The 21,753-nt window shown below is 47.0% G+C and overlaps 1 protein-coding gene across 2 annotated transcripts; it reads right to left on the bottom strand.

Annotated features, from left to right (window-relative positions):
* Nucleotides 1-5,491: 5,491 nt before the first annotated feature.
* On the bottom strand, nt 5,492-20,486 carry LOC134943911 (microfibril-associated glycoprotein 4-like). Of its 2 annotated transcripts, none has more exons than XM_063932477.1 (5): nt 20,337-20,486; nt 16,638-16,780; nt 14,074-14,170; nt 13,763-13,957; nt 5,492-5,997 (listed from the first exon to the last, which is right to left on the bottom strand). In XM_063932477.1, exons 1-5 carry the CDS (start codon nt 20,425-20,427, stop codon nt 5,729-5,731), a joined length of 795 nt encoding a protein of 264 aa, XP_063788547.1. In that variant the 5' UTR covers nt 20,428-20,486; the 3' UTR covers nt 5,492-5,728. The 2 variants fall into 2 exon arrangements, with proteins under 2 accessions (XP_063788547.1, XP_063788548.1); XM_063932478.1 differs by lacking the exon at nt 20,337-20,486 and adding an exon at nt 17,923-18,163.
* Between the last annotated feature and the right edge of the window lie 1,267 nt (nt 20,487-21,753).

Below are 21,753 nucleotides of genomic sequence, written 5' to 3'. Positions count from 1 at the left end.
ATGGGACAGGAGGAGGAGGAGACGGTGGTGCTGGGATAGTAGAGGAGGAGGAGACGGTGGTGCTGGGAAGGGACGGGGAGGAGGAGATTGTGGTGCTGGGATGGGGAGGAGGAGGAGAAGGAGACGGTGGTGCTGGGATAGTAGAGGAGGAGGAGACGGTGGTGCTGTGATGGGACAGGGGGAGGAGGAGATGGTAGTGAGCTCCGGCTTCTGCTGTGGAGAGCGAGAGCCGGCGATCTCAGCGGGCGCCCGGCATCTTCTGCGGCGCTGGGCACCCATCGGGTTAGGTGAGCCGGAGGAGGTGGAACTGCGTTCCGTCTCCAAGGGGAACGAAGTTCTGCCCCAATCCAGCTCACTTTAACCCCTGGTCCCAACGCACCCAGTAATCCTCATCATGGGTGTAAGTTCATGCCAGGCCTCCGGAGGTGAAACAGAAGGTGGTGCTCCACCCCCCACCCCCACCCCCACCCCCACCCAGTGGTTCCGGCTTGCACATGTGCTGACATCCCAGCGCCTTGCAAAATGGTACATCTGGGAGAATAAAGATTCCTTATTGAAGCTAGTTTTAGCATACTGTAGCTCGGAAAGAGATACAATTGTGAGCCATAAAGTACCAGCCAATCAACTTCTTCCGTACATTTTATAGGCTGTGGCCCTCATTCCGAGTTGATCGCTCGTTCTTTTTCATCGCATCGCAATGAAAATTCGCTTAGTACGCATGCGCAATGTTCGCACTGCGACTGCGCCAAGTAATTTTGCTATGAAGATAGGATTTTTACTCACGGCTTTTTCTTCGCTCCGGCGATCGTAGTGTGATTGACAGGAAATGGGTGTTACTGGGCGGAAACACAGCGTTTTAGGGGCGTGTGGATGAAAACGCTACCGTTTCCGGAAAAAACGCAGGAGTGGCCAGAGAAACGGGGGAGTGTCTGGGCGAACGCTGGGTGTGTTTGTGACGTCAAACCAGGAACGACAAGCACTGAACTGATCGCAGATGCCGAGTAAGTCTGAAGCTACTCTGAAACTGCTAAGTAGTTTGTAATCGCAATATTGCAAATACATCGTTCGCAATTTTAAGAAGCTAAGATACACTCCCAGTAGGCGGCGGCTTAGCGTGAGCAACTCTGCTAAATTCGCCTTGCGAGCGATCAACTCGGAATGAGGGCCCGTGTTTGAAAAATGACACTTAGGATTGGTTGCTACTTTATCTCTCATAACTGAATCTCTCTTCAAGCTTTGATTAAAAAAAAAACCCTGTTAAAAGTTTTATTACAATAATTAGTGCATTTTCTTAAAACCAACTTCTGATCCTTTCTTTCCTCATATAAGACACAGCAGCAGAGCTGTAGCTCATTGCACACAATGTGATCTGTTATCTGTGATCTGACACATTCCAGACTCTTCAGCTGGAGGGGTCTTCAAAGGGGTTTTCTGAGCTTGGACAGCAGTGAGCAGTGACTGCAGCAAACATGAAATGCCACTGGTCCTAATGCCGAATAAGGATTCAAGACAATTTTCACAGAATAACCAGGAAAGGAGTTTATGTGCCAGCCACACAGTCCTCACAGAAGAATGCGATATCAGATGCTGGCGGTCAGGGCCGGTGTTAGACCATGTTGCGCCCAGGTCGAAAGTTTCCTGTAGCTGTGCCCCCAGTAATTCTTCCCCCTGTAGCTGTGCCCCCAGTAGTTCTTCCCCCTGTAGCTGTGCCCCCAGTAGTTCTTCCCCCTGTAGCTGTGCCCCCTGTAGTTCTTCCCCCTGTAGCTGTGCCCCCTGTAGTTCTGCCCCCTGTGGCTGTGCCCCCTGTAGTTCTGCCCAATGTAGCTGTGCCCCCTGTAGTTATGCCCCCTGTAGCTGTGCCCCCTGTAGCTGTGCCCCCAGTAGTTCTGCCCCCTGTAGTTCTGCCCCCTGTAGTTCTGCCCCCAGTAGCTGTGCCCCCAGTAGTTCTGCCCCCTGTAGTTCTGCCCCCAGTAGTTGTGCCCCTTGTAGCTGTGCCCCCTGTAGTTGTGCCCCCAGTAGTTCTGCCCCCTGTAGCTGTGCCCCCAGTAGCTGTGCCCCCTGTAGCTGTGACCCCTGTAGTTGTGCCCCCTGTAGCTGTGCCCTCTGTAGGTGTGCCCCCAGTAGTTCTGCCCCCTGTAGCTGTGCCCCCAGTAGTTGTGCCCCCAGTAGTTGTGCCCCCTGTAGCTGTACCACCTGTAGCTGTGCCCTCTGTAGTTGTGCCCCCTGTAGCTGTGCCCCCTGTAGCTGTGCCCCCTGTAGCTGTGCCCCCAGTAGTTGTGCCCCCTGTAGCTGTACCACCTGTAGCTGTGCCCTCTGTAGTTGTGCCCCCTGTAGCTGTGCCCCCTGTAGCTGTGCCCTCTGTAGTTGTGCCCTCTGTAGTTGTGCCCCCTGTAGCTGTACCACCTGTAGCTGTGCCCTCTGTAGTTGTGCCCTCTGTAGTTGTGCCCCCTGTAGCTGTGCCCCCTGTAGCTGTGCCCTCTGTAGCTGTGCCCCCTGTAGCTGTGCCCTCTGTAGTTGTGCCCTCTGTAGTTGTGCCCCCTGTAGCTGTGCCCTAGTAGCGCCGCTTACAAACACACACAATAAAAAAAACTACTACACAATACTTACCAGCCCCGCTCCCACTTCTGGACCGCTGCTGCGCTGCCCTCTGTCTCCGCCCGCCGGCTCCTCTCTATGGGAGAGACGTCATGATGTCTCTCCCATAGCAGTTATGACCTCTAGTGTCTGTCATTGGAGCTGGCTGTAGTGGGCGCCCGCACAGCCCATGGCGCCTGCTGCACCCAGGGAGAGGGGAGCCGGGATCAGTAGCGGCTCTTGCGGCGGCTCCCTGGGAACAGCGGCACCCTGGGCAAAAAGCGTGCTTGCCGGTGGCAAGAACTGCTACTGCCGACGGTGAAGGAGTGTGGCGGTGTAACTGGGAGCACCATCTTAGTGAGCAGTTGACATTTAAACCAGTTTTTGGCAAATGCCACCAGAAGGAATGATGAAGTATTACAGGTCACTGGTAAGCTAAACCCCGACCAGTTACTCCAACCTGCCCCACTATTGTTTCTGAGGAAAAATCACAGTAGGTACAGTACTTGGACACCACTCAAATACACGTGAACATGCATCTCTCCAGAGCTTCTCCTGTGCCCGCCGGACTCTCTGATAGCCTTGTGGTCTCTCATGGATGAGATTGTTTGTACAATGGGGCCTAATTCAGACCTGATCGCAGCAGCAAATTTGTTAGCAGTTGCGCAAAACCATGGCCCTCATTCCGAGTTGATCGGTCGCAAGGCGAATTTAGCAGAGTTACACACGCTAAGCCTACGCCTACTGGGAGTGTATCTGAGCATCTTAAAATTGCGACCGATGTATTCGCAATATTGCGATCACAAACTACTTAGCAGTTTTAGAGTAGCTCCAGACTTACTCTGCCTGTGCGATCAGTTCAGTACTTGTCGTTCCTGGTTTGACGTCATAAACACACCCAGCGTTCGCCCAACCACTCCCCCGTTTCTCCGGCCACTCCTGCGTTTTTTCCGGAAACGGTAGCGTTTTCAGCCACACGCCCATAAAATGCCGTGTTTCCGCCCAGTAACACCCATTTCCTGTCAATCACATTACGATCGCCGGAGCGATGAAAAAGCCGTGAGTAAAAATCCTAACTTCATAGCAAAGTTACTTGGCGCAGTCGCAGTGCGAATATTGCGCATGCGCACTAAGCGAAATTTCACTGCGATGCAATGAAAAATACAGAGCGAACAACTCGGAATGAGGGCCCATGTGCAGTGCAGGGGGGGGGGGGGGCAGGTGTAACATGTGCAGAGAGAGATAGATTTGGGTGGGGTGTGTTCAAACTGAAATCTTAATTGAAGTGTACAGATAAAGCAGCCAGTATTTACCCTGCACAGAAACAAAATAACCCACCTAAATGTAACTCTCTCTGTACATGTTATATCTGCCTCCCCTGCAGTGCACATGGGGGGTCATTCCGCGTTGATCGTAGCTGTGCACAGCTGCGATCATGTTCCCAGACATGCGGGGGGGGGGGAGGGGGGCGCCCAGCACAGGGCTAATGCGCATGTCCATCCGACACCCCCCCCCCCCCTGCCCGCACAAGTACCTTCCTGCGTTGGCGGGACCGCGCCCCCAAAACGGCGGCCTAACGCTGCCGTGCCGTCCCCTCCCGCCCATCGACCGTCTCTGCCTGTCAATCAGGCAGAGGCATTCGCTAGGGAAAGACGGCCTTCGGCTGCGGCGCAGGCGTATGCGCAATTTCCGACCCAATCGCTGCGCTGCGAACAACTGCAGCGAGCGGTCGGGTCGGAATGACCCCTATGGTTTTGCCCAACTGCTAACAAATTTGCTGCTGCGATAAACTCTGAATTAGCCCCCCCCCCCCATGTGCAGTCCATGGACTGAGGTAAATTTACTAAGGTGAGAGTTTCTACAACTGGTGATGTTGCTCATAGCAACCAATAAGATTCTCCTTAACATTTATCTAGCTGCTTCTAGAAGATAATAGATGGAATCTGATTGGTTGCTATGGGCAACATCACCAGTTCTAAAAAAAAAAAGACTCCCACGTTAGGAAATTCACCTCATAGGGCCTGATCCTGAGTCTCGCACACTCTGCTCGCGATGCGATGTCCACATGTTTGAGCTATTATTTGCAGATATTCATGCATGGAAATTTCTGAAAACCCCTAGAGCTCCTGCGTCACGCAGAGTAGGCCTGATTCAGAGATGTGCGCTATTGCAGAGCCGCTGTGACTCTGCATGCAGCCGCTGTGCAAGAACATGCTAATGCCGCAGGAGGTATCTTCAGTAAATAGCCACCTCCTCCCGGCTTCTGTGAACCGCTGCGGCATCCTAAGATGCAGTATTGGATCATCTGCAGGAACATTGTTCTCGGGCTCCTCAGGAAGGACAGTGCTTCGGTGTTATGACGGGGTCAGAGGGTTTGTGTACCGCTCTGAATTGAGCCGAGGGGGAACGTGGAAAGGTATAAACAGGACGCCATTGTCAGGCGGAGACACTGCACCTGCCATAAAGCTGCTGCAGGTTTAGATGGTGATGTCTAAGCGGCACCAGTAGATAATTGAGTGCACGGGCACTAAAAGGGGGCGTCTCAGTCCTTGCACATTCGGCCGCAGGCAGGTGATTACTAATAGACACTGCTGCATACGCAGAATCAGCCAATGGTTAGAAGATAGAAACACCTGGACATCGCTAGATAAGAGAATACAGGGCCCTTCTACTTATATAATCCCTTGTAACCAGCTACACACACATGTATAACACTTGTGCCAAATTACACGTGACGCATTCAACCACAACACGCGGATTCTGCCATACTGCTTCATAGTCCATCTGATGGATCTTCAAGAAGAAGTTTCCTCCTACTCTGCTGTGTGTGTATCATTCTTTACACCGGGTTTAGTATGAAATACCTACAATTAAAATCCTGACGATAAAAATACTGACCACAATTGACCGACAGTAATGGGATAACAGTTTGATTTATTTATTGCATAGCATTTATTTTTACAGTGTTCTTATGTCGTTACATGTAAAAATACTGTGAGCCCAGAAAAGGAAGCCATAAGCTCACCATAGGGCAAGAGGCCATTCTGATTGCTACAGGAGGGGTAAAAGAGGGGAAGGGGAAATGAAGAACAGAAAGGTGGGGCTGCTTTGTCTTTCATCACTCTGGTAATGCGTATGATGCCATATGTGGGATCTAGTACACCACATAATCTTCCTCCTTTACCGCAATCTTCATCACGCTCTCCTTGAGCGAGTAGTTAAACCCCTTCCAGGTGGACCATACCATGCCGGTGGCATACTGGGATGTGTTGCCTGTCAGGTATAAGCCGTTGAGGTTGGATGCGTGGCAATTTTTGTACCAATAGGCGCCTGTATATTTCTCTGCACAGTTTCCTGGATATACGTCTCTGTCGTTGTCGTAAGTGGAGAAGTTCATCCCGTTCTGATTTGCTAGAGAGTCACCTGGAAGAGGAGAACATAAAGTCGGTTGCTTACAATTCAGATATACGAGATGAATGTTTGTCTATGGCTCAGCTTACTCTCGGGTACTGCGATTCTCCATTGGCTTAGTTGATGAATTTACTTATATATATATATATATATATATATGAAACAAAAAAATGTCTAAGGGAGCTATGTAATTGTAACTTTAGATGTAGGTTCTTTTCCAAGATTATTTGACCACAGAATCATTAAAATAAATTTATTCACATATTGTCCTTGAACAGTACATTTGCAGTGAGTAATGTGTTCCTGACAAAGTTTAAAATACATACTTTGATACACAACCTGACATAAAAATTCTAAATGAATTCATCCAATAATGTCTTTCAATGAATGTCTGATGTTCTCACATCTGAACCTCAACCCAACGCATTTCGTCCCAAAGGACTTCATCAGGGGTTCATATCAATAGATGTTGAAAGGGCTCTATGGGATCAATAACCGATTTATCAGTAATGCTGTTCCCACAGGGATATCAGTATGGAAATAACACAACAAGAACGTTGAATTTGTCAGTATTGGACAACGAATCAGGCCAAAAGGATCTCAATGCTGTATTCTCTACCAGTTATAACCACAACTATGTTGGTCAGGCTTTGTGGTCTGACAGGCTCTCCAGAACAGTAGTCACTGTCCAATAATGAAAGACATTATTGGATGAATTCATTTAGAATTTTTATGTCAGGTTGTGTATCAAAGTCTGTATTTTAAACTTTGTCAGGTACACATTACTCACTGCAAATGTACTGTTCAAGGACAATATGTGAATACATTTATTTTAATGATTCTGTGGTCAAATAATCTTGGAAAAGAACCTACATCTACAGTTACAATTACATAGCTCCCTTAGACATTTTTTTGTTTCTTGTATCCTACCTCAGTACCCCAGCTAATAGAGGGTACGTCTTAAGGTTGAAGCTCACTCTTTAGCGCGGAATTAGGTCTACATCACATCCATATATATATATATATATATATATATATATTTATATTTAGAGATGTGCTGCTGCCACTTTTCATGTTTAGTGTTTTGGTTTTGGTTCTAATTCCACTTTCGTGTTTTGGTTTTGGATTGGTTTTGCCAGAACCACCCTTTCATGTTTTGGTTTTGGTTTTGGATCTGGATGATTTTTGAAAAAAACATAAAAACGGCTAAAATCACAATATTTGGCGGTAATTGTGATCCTACGGTATTATTAACCTCAATAACATTCATTTCCACTCATTTCCAGTCTATTCTGAACACCTCACACCTCATCAATATTGTTTTTAGGCCAAAAGGTTGCACCGAGATTGCTGGATGACTAAGCTAAGCGACACAAGTGGACAACAGAAACACCTGGCCCATCTAGGAGTGGCACTGCAGTGGCAGACAGGAGGGCAGATAGATAAAAAAAAAAGGCCCCAAACAGCACATGATACAAAGAAGAAAAAGAGGTGCACCGAGGTTGCTGTATGACTAAGCCAAGCGACACAAGCGTGCAGCACAAACACCTGGCCCATCTAGGAGTGGCACTGCAGTGTCAGACAGGATGGCACTTTTCAAAAACTAGGCCCCAAACAGCACCTCATGCAAAGATGTATAAGAGGTGCAATGAGGTAGCTGTATGACTAAGCCAAGCGACACATACAATTTGCCCATCTAGGAGTGGCACCTCAGTGGCAGACAGGAGGGCAGATATATATAAAAAAAGGCCCCAAACAGTACATCATGCAAAGATGTAAAAAAGGTGCAATGAGGTAGCTGTATGACTAAGCCAAGCAACACAAACAATTCCCACTAGAATTATACAGCAATATCACTGGAGTTATACGGCAATATCACTGGAATTATATGGCAGTACCACTGGACATATACGGCAGTATCACTGGAATTATATGGCAGTACCACTGGACATATACAGAAGTGTCAGACAGGATGGCACTTTAAAAAAAGTAGTCCCCAAACAGCACATGATGCAAAGAAGAAAAAGAGGTGCAAGATGGAATTGTCCTTGGGCCCTCCCACCCACCCTTATGTTGTATAAACAGGACATGCACACTTTAACAAACCCATCATTTCAGCGACAGGGTCTGCCACACGACTGTGGCTGAAATGACTGGTTGGTTTGGGCCACCACCAAAAAAGATGCAATCAATCTCTCCTTGCACAAACTGGTTCCACAGAGGAAGGATGTCTACCTCCGCCTCACCGTCCGATTCCTCACCCCTTTCACTGTGTACATCCCCCTCCTCACAGAGTATTAATTTGTCCCCACTGGAATCCACCATCGCAGGTCCCTGTGTACTTTCCGGAGACAAATGCTGGTCAAGGTCTTCCTGGAGGAATTTATAATTCATTTTGATGAACATTATCTTCTCCACATTTTTGTGGAAGTAACCTCCTATGCCGATCGCTGACAAGGTTACCAGCTGCACTAAACACTCTTTCGGAGTACACACTGGAGGGGGGGGAGGGGGGGGGGGGGGGGGCAACTTAGGTAAAATAAAGTCAGTTTGTGCAAGGGCCTCCAAATTGCCTTTTTCCTGCCAGTATACATACGGACTGTCTGACATGCCTACTTGGACGCCGTCACACATATAATCCTCCACCATTCTTTCAATGGTGACAGAATCATATGCAGTGACAGTAGATGACATGTCAGTAATCGTTGGCAGGTCCTTCAGTCCGGACCAGATGTCAGTTTTCGTTCCTGACTGCCCTGCATCACTGCCAGCGGGTGCGCTAGGAAATCTTATCCTTTTCCTTGCAGCCCCAGTGGTGGGAGAAATTGGTGGAGGAGCTGTTGACGGGTCACATTCCGCTTGAGTTGACAATTGACTCACCAGCAGGTCTTTGCACCTCTGCACACTTGTGGCTGCCGGAAAGAAAGATACAATGTAGGCTTTAAACCTAGGATCGAGCACGTGGACAAAATGTAGTGCTCTGATTTCAACAGATTGACCACCCTTGAATCCTGGCAAAGCGAATGAAGGGCTCCATCCACAAGTCCCACATACTTAGTGGAATCACTCCGTCTTAGCTCCTCCTTATATAGAGCATATAGAGTGTTGAATTCCACCTCGTTACTACCTCTTGGTTCAGTTGATGGCAGGGCAGGTTCAGGAGTGTTTGCTCGCGCTCCAGTCTTCGGCACGCAGTGGCAGAATGTCGAAAAGTGGCCCGCAATTTTTTGAGCCACCGACAGCATCTCCTGTACACCCCTGTCATTTTTGAAAAAAATCTGCACCACCAAATTAATTGTATGTGCAAAAGATGGGACATGCTAGAATTTGCCCAGTTGTAATGCAAGCACAATATTGGTGGCGTTGTCCGATATCACAAATCCCCAGGAGAGTCTAAGTGGGGTAAGCCAATGCGCGATGATGTCCCTCAGTTTCCGTAAGAGGTTATCAGCTGTGTGCCTCTTACGGAAAGCGGTGAAACACAGCGTAGCCTGCCTAGAAACGAGTTTGTATTTGTGAGATGCTGCTACTGGTGCCGCTGCTGCTGTTGTTACTGCAGGAGGCAATACATCTACCCAGTGGGCTGTCACAGTCATATAGTCTGCCCTGTTCCACTTGTCCACATGTTCGTGATTAAGTGGACGCTGGATACAACCGCATTTTTTAGGACACTGGCGACACTTTTTCTGACGTCTCTGTATATTCTCTGTATCGCCTGCCTAGTGAAGTGAAAATCTAGATGGGATTTGGTACCGGGGACACAATACCTCCATCAATTGTCTAAATCCCACTGCAGTAATGGCTGATACCGGACGCACGTCTAACACCAACATAAGTGTCAAGACCTCAGTTATCCGCTTTGCAACGGGATGACAGCTGTCATATTTCATCTTCCTCACAAAGGACTGTTGGACAGTCAATTGCTTAGTTCATGTAGTACAAGTGGTCTTACGACTTCCCCTCTGGGATGACGATCGACTCCCAGCAGCAACAACAGCAGCGCCAGCAGCAGTAGGCGTTACACGCAAGGATCCTCCTGAGGAATCCCAGTTAGGAGAGGACTCGTCAGTCTTGCCAGGGACATGGTCTGCAGGACTACTGACGTTCATTGCTGTGGAGAAAGTTGACATTGAGGGAGTTAGTGGTGTGGCTTGCAGGAGCTTGGGTACAGGAGGAAGAAGGGATTTAGTTGTCAGTGGACTGCTTACGCTCTTACCCAAAGTTTCACAACTTGACACTGACTTCTGATGAATGCGCAGCAGGTGACGTATAAGGGAGGATGTTCCTAGGTGGTTAATGTCCTTACCCATACTTATTACAGTTTAACAAAGGCAACACACGGCTTGATACCTGTTTTCTGGATTTGTGAAGAAATAATTCTACACCTAAGAGGTGGCTTTTTTGGTACTTTGCCCAGGCATCACAATAGGCTTCTTTATCCCACGGACAACAGGTGTCTCCCCCGGTGCCTGACTTAAACAAACCACATCACCATCAGAATCCTCATCGTCAACTTCCTCCTCAGCACCAGCAACACCCATATCCTCATCCTGGTGTACTTTAACAGTGACATCTTCAATTTCAATATCAGAAACTGGACTGTGGGTTCTCCTTCCAGCACTTGCAGGGGGCGTGCAAATGGTGGAAGGAGCCAACTCTTCCCGTCCAGTGTTGGGAAGGTCAGGCATCGCAACCGCCAACACACTTGGACTCTCCTTGGGGATTTGTGATACCATCTCAGAACGCACAGTTCTTTTTTTGTGCTTTTTCCAGTTTAAATCTTTTAATTTTTCTAGCGGGAGGATGAGGGCTTCCATTGTCATGTGAAGCTGAACCACTAGTCATGAACATAGGCCAGGGCCTCAGCCGTTCCTTGCCACATATGTCATAAATGGCATATTGGCAAGTTTACATTTCTCCTCAGACCATTTAAATTTCTTTTTTTGGGGTCTGTTTACAGAACTTTGACTTTTTGGATTTTACATGCCCTCTACTATCACAATGGGTATCGGCTTTGGCAGACAACGTTGATGGCATTTCATTGTCTATGTCATGGCTAGTGGCAGCAGCTTCAGCACTAGAAGGAAGTGGTTCTTGATCTTTCCCTATTTTATTCTCCAAATTTTTGTTCTCCATTATTTTTCTGGAGTTATATAACACAATATGCGGCACAAGAGAGCGTACCCCTACACCTTACAGTGCAAACCCTGTAAAAATTATTTGGATTAAATATTAATAACCCCTTTATTTGTAGTAAATAATATACAGCACAGGACAGCACCACTGAATTTATGTGGCAGCACCACTGGACTGGATTTATAAGGAATTATATGGATTTATATGGAATTATACGGCAGGATTACTGGAATTATACGGTAATATCACTGGAATTATATGGCAATATCAAAGGAATTATACGCCAGTATTCCGGAAATTATATGGCAATATCACAGGAATTATACGGCAGTATCACTGGAATTATACAGCAATATCACTGGAATTATACACCAGTATTCCGAGAATTATACGGCAATATCACAGGAATTATACGCCAGTGTTCTGAGAATTATATGGCAATGTCACAGGAATTATACGCTAGTATCACGGGAATTATACGCCAGTGTTCTGAGAATTATATGGCAATGTCACAGGAATTATACGCTAGTATCACGGAATTATACGGTAATATCACAGGAATTATACGCCAGTATCACGGGAATTATACGGCAGTATCACAGAAATTATACGGCAATATCACAGGAATTATACGCCAGTATCTCAGGAATTATACGCCAGTATCTCAGGAATTATACGCCAGTATCACGGGAATTATACGGCAATATCACAGGAATTATACGCCAGTATTCCGAGAATTATACGCCAGTATTCCGAGAATTATACGCCAGTATTCCGAGAATTATACGGCAATATAACAGGAATTATACGCCAGTATCACGGGAATTATACCGCAATATCACAGTAATTATACGCCAGTATCCCGAGAATTATACAGCAATATCACAGGAATTATACGCCAGTGTTCCGAGAATTTATACAGCAATATCACAGGAATTATATGCCAGTATCACGGGAATTATACTCCAGTATCACAGGAATTATACGGCAATATCACAGGAATTATACGGCAATATCACAGGAATTATACGCCAGTATTCCGAGAATTATACGGCAATATCACGGGAATTATACACCAGTATCACGGGAATTATACGCCAGTATCACGGGAATTATACGCCAGTAACACTGGATATATGGCAGCAGAAGACACCACCACTGTAACTGGTCACTGGACTGATGCTGCACAAGACACTACCCCTGGTCTGATGCAAGACAACACAGCAAAGTTGCAAGGGATTTATACAGCAGCACTGGGGACATATAGCAGCAGAGGACACCAAGACTATGGCTGGACTGATGCTGCATAAGACATTGACTACACTGGACTGGACTGAGCAGCACAACACAGCACAATACTCGCCCCACCACTTTCCCGCCCCCACACAGACACTGAGGACGGAGACACGTCCTCTCACTACTCTCTCTGAGACCAGAGTGAAAATGGCCGCGACGCGCAGCTCCTTATATGGAATACAAATCCCGCGAGAATCCGACAGCGGGATGATGACGTTTTGCCTCGTTCTGGTTTCCGAGTCAGGCAGAAAACCCGAGCCTAACTCAGATCCGGACTTGGGTAGGGAGGTTTGGTAGGGTTCGGATCTCAGGGATCCGAACCCGCTCTTCTCTAATATATATGTGTGTGTGTGTATATGTATGTATCTATGTATGTATGTATGTATGCATGCGAGTGTGTGTGTGTGTGTGTGTGTGTGTGTGTGTGTGTGTGTGTGTGTATATATATATATATATATATATATATAAAAGCAATAGGAGTATAGCGCCACATACGTATGTGTAAAACACTATATAGATTGTCACCTATTGACCAATTTAAAAAAAACACTCCCTTAGCAATATAGGGTATCAGCCAGCCCCAAGTGTTTAGCATGGGTAAAATACTATTTATAAGAAGATATAGATATGTGGCTAGGGGTAACAGCGACCAGGGATGGTTTTAATTATTCGTTTCTACATTAGAAGGCTAAAAATCTGGAGAGTAATAATGGGATTTCTAAAATGTATGTATGTATGTATGTATGTAAAATCCTGGGATCCTGAAATAATCAGATTTCTAAAATGGATGTGCTCTGTGTAACATCCTATATAATAAAAGGCTGAAGTTGCTCCTCAACTTTATGGGGTGAATTCAAGTGTTTTACACACCAGAGGCCACTAGATGGCGCCCAACAGAGCAATTCAAGCGCCACTCCACTCGGGTGCGACAGCCACTGACGTTGACGTTACTGTCATGACAGTCTGTTATTTTTACGGGGCTGGTAACTAGTATATTAATAAAGAAGTAAAAAGTACAAACTGATTTGCCAAACTTTTAGCCTGGCTCATGTTTACGGCACAATTACTGTACATACATTTTCTGTTTCTTTTTAGTTATTACACATGTTGATTGTCCACTCTAGGCCACCCCATAGGCTCACTTCTGTTCCCCTGGATTCCTGTAGACAACACTCCCATATATGTAGGCAGACATTGCCAAGATTCCTGATATAACTGGAAATTTTACCACCCCAGAAGTATGAGAAGTACCCGGATGTGTTGTCTGATCCCCGCAGCAGCCCACCTTTAGTCCAGAGACATACTATAAAAAGGAAGACCGTGGATTTGGGAGTTTGTCACTTACGAATAGGTTTGGTGATATCTCCCTCCTGAAATCCAGCGATGTGCAGTTTATAGCCATCTTCCTCAGGAGACACGGCCAGAGGAGAGATGGAGAAGGTATCATAAGTCACAAAACGGGTGTCATTGTCAAAGTCCTTCAGGTTGATTTGAAGGCGGTAGGGCCTCTTTTGGGTGAGAAGGTTAATGCTCTTCAGACCTGGTCAGAATGGAAAGGAGAGGTTCTACATAACCTTTTATAAATTTTATACAGGACTGATGATGAGCCAGGAAGGGGCGGGGGATTCTCAGGTAAGTGTCAAAAGAAGGACTTACCCAGCCAGTACTCTCCATCTGCTCGGCCAAATCCATATTTATAGTCCTTCCAACCACGGTAAAAACTCACACTTCCATCAAACCTCTTCTGAAACACCTGGAGATGAGAAGATAAAGATGCTCAGGGGTCAGGGTTAAAGTGTAGGACATATCGCTTAGCACAAACACAATGAACTGCCCACCTAGTACCGCCAGGCAGGCCTTGACAGGATAATAGGGCATCCAGAGCTGAGGGGGCATATAGGGGTTGTGTGACATTCCACAAATTGTTTCCCACTTTTCAGGCTACAGAATCCCAAACAAACGTTGCCGCATAAAAGGCTCGCACAGCGCCTCTAAGCAACCAGTCCGATTCTATTATCTTCTTGAAGCAGCTAGATAAATGTAAAGTAGAATCTGGTTGCTATGAGCAATATCACCAGTTCTAAGAAACTCCCAACGTAGTAAATTTACCTCAGCCTAAGGGACATATTTATCTAAGCTTTCAGAGTGATAAAGTGGAGAGAGCTAAAGTACCAACCATTCAGCTCCTAACTGCCATGGAGCTGGTACTAGTGGCCCTGCCCTTTTTGTGATGTCATCAGCATGGCAGACCCACTTCCTTTTGTGTCGCTATTGGTTGGGGGCGTGGCTGGCACTGGAAGACCATATTACGGCATTGTCTGTTACTCACCTCTGTAAGGCCGCTTCCTCTTCTCTAGGTTAATTCTGGTTTCTCCTACACGTCGTGCCAGTGGGCTCTCTTAATGAATCTACCAGCTCTGGCGCATTGGCGCTGCCATATTGGAAGTGGTTATCGGACCGCATTTCCTCTAATGGCTGGCCACATCCATCTCCCATGACCACAGACAGCAAGTGACCCTATTTAATCCCTTTCTGGACTACTGGCCAGTTGCCAGTACAGTGTCGTTATTCCAGACACCTTCCTGGTCCAGCAGCCTGTGGACTGGGTCAGAGTTCCTGCTTTTCATGTATTTCCGGTTCCAGCCCGGTTACCAAATGCATTACTTGTCCCAGCCTGGTTACCTAACCCATTACTGGTCCCAGCCCAGTTACCTGATGCATCACCGGTTCCAGCCTGATACCAGATGCATTAACAGCTCCAGCCCGGTCACCTCCAACATCAGTCATAGGGGGTCATTCTGACCCATTCCCACGCAGCAGTTTATCACTGCGGTGCGAACGGGTGTGGAATGCGTATGCGCGGCGGATGCAGTGCTTGACATTGCCTGGCGACAGGGGTCGCCGGGTTACTTTGCGTCTTGAGAAGAAATCGGTCGCAGACCGGACCGCAAAGAAGATGGACAGGAAGAAGGCGGACCTGTGCGTCTCCACAGCGTTGGCGGCTGTTTTCGGGAAGTGGATTGGAAAATGCAGGCGTGTCCAGAACAACGGAGGGCAGATGTCTGACGTCAGAAGCAGCTTTAGCATCGCAGATATCATCACATAGTTATAGGGCTGGTCAAGTTCTGCTTGAAAATTTTTGAGCTTAGCAGGGCTGCTCAAGCGATTGCAGCCCTGCTAAGTTAAAATACACTCCCCCATAGGCATGGACTATTGATCGCAGCAGCAGTAAAAAGTTGCTGACTGCGATCAACTCGGAATGACCACCATAGTCCGGTACCACACACATTAACAGCTCCAGCCTGGTTAGCTCCCATGTCACCAGTCCCAGCTTGAGACATTACGGTTCCAGCTTGGTTACCTCATACATTACTGGCCCCAGCCCGGTACCAGAGACATTACCAGTTCCAGCTCAGTTACCTCAAGTATCACCGGTCCCAGCCCGGTACCAGAGACATAACGGTTCCAGCTGGGTTACCTCACACATTACCGGCCCCAGCCCGATTTCTGATACGCATTACTGGTTCCAGCCTGGTTACCTTATACTACCAGGCTGAATTCTCAAGACTATCACTTCTACCCTCCTATCCAATGCCTAGTACTCTCCTCAGTGCTAACTCCATGCAGAGAAACCTCATAAAGCCTCCCAGCTTTAGATACGTTGCCTCCAATCCAGCTCCAACCATACTGTAAGCTCTAGTGCGGGTGCAAAAATATCCCCAGTCCTGACTGTTACCCCAGAGGACTTAGATTAGAGGGCATTGGTCTTTAATACACCCCTGCACATTGCTATTATTCGAGTATTTACTGCATACTCCCCTACTTTCCTGATCTGCCCTCAGGCGGATAACGGGAGCTAGAGGTGGGAGGGGCAAGTCATCATGACCCTGCCTACTTCACCTGTCCCGGAACTCAGGAGAACTCCCCAAGTTCAACCCAGACCCTGGCGTAGTACCTGCATCAGTTTTTCATTTCAGGTTTTAATTTATTCTCCTAGTGACTTGTTAGATATATTGTAATTAAACCCTTGTGTGGCTACTGCACGGTATACGGAAAGATGATTTCATGTTGGACGTTCAGATTTGGTTAGAATGCTGACCCACCTTCCAATGCCCAGACTTTTCTTTCCTTGGGTTTCCTGACTCCCAAGCTCTTTTTTATTTTTGTCATTGAGAACCCAACATTGCTGCTGCCACTGTGGGGTCACTGCTGTTACTTACCGTCCACGGTCCCCCCTTACTGGTCATGTCACAGTACACAGGTACGGCAGTGGAGTACCATCCTCCTGGGAATATCAGGTACACCCCATCTGTGGTCAGACCCTGGGCATACACATCCGAGCAGTCGTGTGGGTAACAGGTGCCTATGGACATACCGTATGGAAGGAGAAGACAAGTAAAGAATTACAGAGTAAAATATGCAGCAGCTGTAAATGTCACTATATTATATAGGTTGGGGGGTCTATTACCAGATCATGGAAAAAGCAAAGACCACGTGCTTGTGTACTGGGTACAGATGACCTCTGACGTGCAATGTACCCTCTGTGTGACACAGACATCTAGTGCCTCATTCAGGGATGCGCACAAGATAATAAATGCAGAACTCTGCCCATATGGGGAGTTACCTGCACAAAGGGGGCTGCACTGTCCCACCATCACTATCAGCGTGCATTTCCGCTAGTCCTATATCTGGTGCAACCAATCCACCTGGAATCAGACTGCGCACAAAAGTCTCAGAATAGCCTGTAATTACGCCCACAACGCCATCGGAACACTTGGTCTGTGTTAGGACGTCTAGTTGTCGCCCAGTTACACCCTTCAGCCGCAAGTGGGGAAACTACGCAGACACATGCAACTCTGAAACCCCCTCAGTCTCACAAAGCTGTGTATGGTAGACTCATGCGTAGTGTAACACCGCGAGATATGTCTGCAAAATGGACTTTTCCTCAACTTTACAATACATCAGGCCTCTACTGTCTACATCCCAGAGAGACCGTTACCTACAACATACAGTATGGGAACATTTCCGTCTAGAGAGGAGTCAATGTCACATTACAGAAGGAGCAGAGTCCGGGTCACCATGGAAAACGGATAAAGCGGTGATTACATGCTAACTGCAGGACCCCAAACACTTATCTAGTGCCCAGTGACAGTCAGTGTTACCATGGTGATCAGTGACAGTCAGTGTTACCAGGGTGACAGGTGACAGTCAGTGTTACCATGGTGACCGGTGACTGTCAGTGTTACCAGGGATACCGGTGACCGCCAGTGTTACCAGGGATACCAGTGACAGTCAGTGTTACCAGGGTGACCAGTGACAGTCAGTGTTACCAGGGTGACAGGTGACAGTCAGTGTTACTAGGGAAACCGGTGACAGTCAGTGTTACTAGGAAGACCAGCGACAGTCATTGCAAAAATCAGTGTTACTAAGGAAGACCTGTGACCACGCCCCTTTTTTGAATTTGTACTGATTTTTATGTGTAAAATGTTGGAGGGTATGTGTTACCAGGGAGATCGGTGACGGTCAGTGTTTCCAGGGATACCGGTGACAGCCAGTGTTACCAGGGATACCGGTGACGGTCAGTGTTACCAGGGAGATCGGTGATGGTCAGTGTTTCCAGGGATACCGGTGACAGCCAGTGTTACCAGGGATACCGGTGACAGCCAGTGTTACCAGGGATACCGGTGACAGTCAGTGTTACCAGGGATACCAGTGACAGTCAGTGTTACCGGGAAGATCGGTAACAGTCGGTGTTACCAGGGATACCGGTGACAGCCAGTGTTACCAGGGATACAGGTGACAGCCAGTGTTACCAGGGATACCGGTGACAGTCAGTGTTACTAGGGAGACCGGTGACAGTCATTGTTACCAGGGAGACCTGTGACAGTCAGTGTTACCATGGTGACCGGTGACAGTGTTACCAGGGAGATCGGTTACAGTAAGTGTTACCAGGGATACCGGTGACAGCCAGTGTTACCAGGGATACCGGTGACAGCAGAGCCGGCCATATGCATAGGGAAACTAGGCAATTGCCTAGGGCATTTGATATGCCTAGGGGCATCAGCAGCTTCTGCTGATTAAAATGATATGCAGCATACCTATATTCTGTATGTAGCATTTCATATGCAGATACAGCCACAGTCTCACACAGTATATAGGCATGCTGCATATCAGTTTAATCAGCAGAAGCTGCTTGTGCATCCTAGCCACATAGCAATGCAAATAAGATGCATTTTCATTAAAAAAAAGGTGCCCGACGTTAGCATTGATGCAAGATTTATGAGGACACATCTGTATCCAAGCAGAGGCAGAGGTGACAGTGTTAGTGGCAGTGTGAGTGCTGTGTGCATGTGAGTGGTTGTGCAGTAGTGTTCAGAATATGTGTAAGGAGCATTATGTGTGTCATGTAAAAATGCATTAATAATGTGCAACATATGTGTAAGGGGCACTATGTGTGTCATTATGTGTATAAGGGCATTAATAATGTGCGGCATATATGTAACAGGGTACTACTGTATGTGTGTCATTATGTGTATAGGGGCACTAATAATGTGCAGAAAATGTGTAGGGGTCACTGTGTGTGTCATTATGTGTATAAGGGCATTAATAATGTGCAGCAAATGTGTAGGGGCACTGTGTGTGTTATTTGTGTATAAGGGCATTAATAATGTGCGGCATATGTGTAAGGGACATTATGTGTAAAAGGGTATTAATAAAGGTTGTCATAATGTGTAAGGTGCATTATGTTTAGAAGGACATTAATGTGTCTCATATGTGTAAGGGGCATTACTGTGTGGAATTGTGTATAAATGCATTACTAATGTGTGGCATTATGTGTATAAGGTGCTGTACTATGTGGCGTTGCATATGGAAAGTGCACTACTGTGTCGTCTAATGTGAATAAAGAGCAATAAGGTGTGGTGTAATGTGAATAAGGAGCAATTCAGTGTGATGTAATGTCAATAAGGGGCTCTACTGTGAGGAGTAACGTTTATAAGGTAAAGTGATACTACTGTGGGATGTAATATGAATTATGGACACTATCGCAAGATAAAATGTGAATAAAGTTGCAGTACTGTGTGGCGTAATTGGAATTGGGGTTACTATTGTGTGGCCATGCCCCTTCCCAGCAAGAAGATGCCCCTTTTTGGTCTGTGCGTCAAATGTGCGAACGGTTCCTATTTAAAATGTAGGGGGTTCAAGGACTGCTATGGGTGAGGGGTGATGGTGCTGGGAAAGAGGTGCAAGGTCAGAGGCAGAACCAGCGGTGGTGCTAGGGGGCACCAGCCAAAATCTTGCCTAGGGCTTCATATTGGTTAGGGCTGGCTCTGGGTGACAGTCAATGATACCATGGTGACCAGTGACAGTCAGTGTTTCCAGACAGATCAGTGACAGTCTGTGTTACTAGGAAGTCCGGCAACAAGGTCAGTGTTACAAGGGAGATCGGTGACTGTCAGTGTTACCAGGGTGACCGGTGACAGTCAGTGTTACCGGAGTATCCAGTGACAATCAGTGTTACCAGAGTGACCAGTGACAATCAGTGTTACCATGGTGACCGGTGACAATCAGTGTTACCAGGGAGATCGGTGATGGTCAGTGTTACCAGGGATACCGGTGACAGCCAGTGTTACCAGGGAGATTGGTGACAATCAGTGATACCATGGTGACCAGTGACAGTCAGTGTTACCAGGGATACCGGTGACAGCCAGTGTTACCAGGGAGATTGGTGACAATCAGTGATACCATGGTGACCAGTGACAGTCAGTGTTACCAGGGAGATCAGTGACAGTCAGTGTTACTAGGAAGACCGGCGACAAGGTCAGTGTTACCAGGAAGATCGGTGACAGTCGGTGTTACCGGGGTGACATGTGACAGTCGGTGTTACCAGGGCGACTGGAGACACTTATAACATCACTTACCATAGGCCTCGTTCGCGGGAACCACGTCCTCAGCTTGGTGACCCCTCTCCAGAAATAGGAACAGCACGAGAACGGTCGGAAACATCCACATCTTCTACCTGAGGAAATAAATATTTGTTTTACTTGTTATAATTCATCTTAGATCAGGGGTCAGTCAGCAATCTTTGGTTTTCCAGCTGTTGAACTACAAATCCCAGCGTTCCCTGCTGGCTACTAACAATATATCAGGACTTATATGTTTATAAAAGTTCAAGAGTCCCAGGTTGCCAAAGCCTGGTTTACTTCTTTGATATTTTAGGAATCCACTTTTTCCTCTGGAGAATTTGCTAGAAACAGATCACCAAGGAAAGGGCTAAGTGTTTCTTCTTGTGGTTTTATTTCCAAAACTTTATTAAATAATCCTATTTTTACGACTTTCTATAGCCTGTTTTGTTTTTTGTCCTTTTAACCCCTTCGATGCGGTTCAGATGATGCGCCCCCTTAGTGGTTATTATATGGTGATCACACATGATCGCTGGACAATGTTACCCCGCGCTGGGGAAAACATACGTTTTCCATATATAGGGGGAAGGCACCCCAATATTATGACACAACAACTTCATGAGAGAGGGGAGTCCCTTCTTCCAAATGATGTGGCCCCTTAGTAGTTATTAGGACAAATGCATCAATGCCAGACGGCATTTGTTCCTGGACCCTGCTCCTACCCTATGGAAAATACTCCCGGTTGCAAAGAGGTATCCAGATGAATAGACATATTGGAGAGAGATAAAGTACCAGCCATTCAGCTCCTAGCTGCCATGTTTCAGGCTGTGTTTGAAAATGACAGGAGCTGTTTGGTTGGTACTTTATCTCTCTCCAAGCGTTGATGCATATGCCCCAATATTCACTGAATCAGTACACAGACAATCTAATGTTCCACAAAATGGAGCTGATCTAAACCCCTTATCCCTGCCCTCATCTTCTCTCAAATAAGAACCAGTCTCCCATTAAAGAGCCGATTCAGAGATTTACATAAATTCCATATTTTAATGGAATCTGCCCCAAAAGCCGCAGTGTGATTGACATGTGCTGAAGTTTGGGGGCGGCAACGGGGAGCGTTTCAGATAATGGGGCTGTGGCCTCAAATGCAGCATCACTGGCCCTGGCAGCGTCATTTTGTGAGACATCTTGCGGTATCCGGGGGTTACTCAGATGTCTGATGCACACGCAGTGGATCTGATGCTGGGTCTTCGGACACAGCAGCAGATCACTGAAGGTGGCAGTGCCGCTTCTGCAAATTTTGCACAGCCGCTCCATATAAAAGCGCCCGTGTCTTTATACAGAGCGACTGTGCAAAATGATGATCTATTAGCATCCAACTCCTCAATGCGATGGTTTTTAATATAGTACTGTTGGCCTTATTACTGCAACATGTTCT

The sequence above is a fragment of the Pseudophryne corroboree genome, chromosome 7 (genome assembly GCF_028390025.1).
Source record: "Pseudophryne corroboree isolate aPseCor3 chromosome 7, aPseCor3.hap2, whole genome shotgun sequence".
Classification (NCBI taxonomy): Eukaryota; Metazoa; Chordata; class Amphibia; order Anura; family Myobatrachidae; genus Pseudophryne; species Pseudophryne corroboree.
The sequence above is the reverse complement of the archived record's forward strand: the minus strand, read 5'-3'. Positions and strand labels throughout refer to the sequence as shown.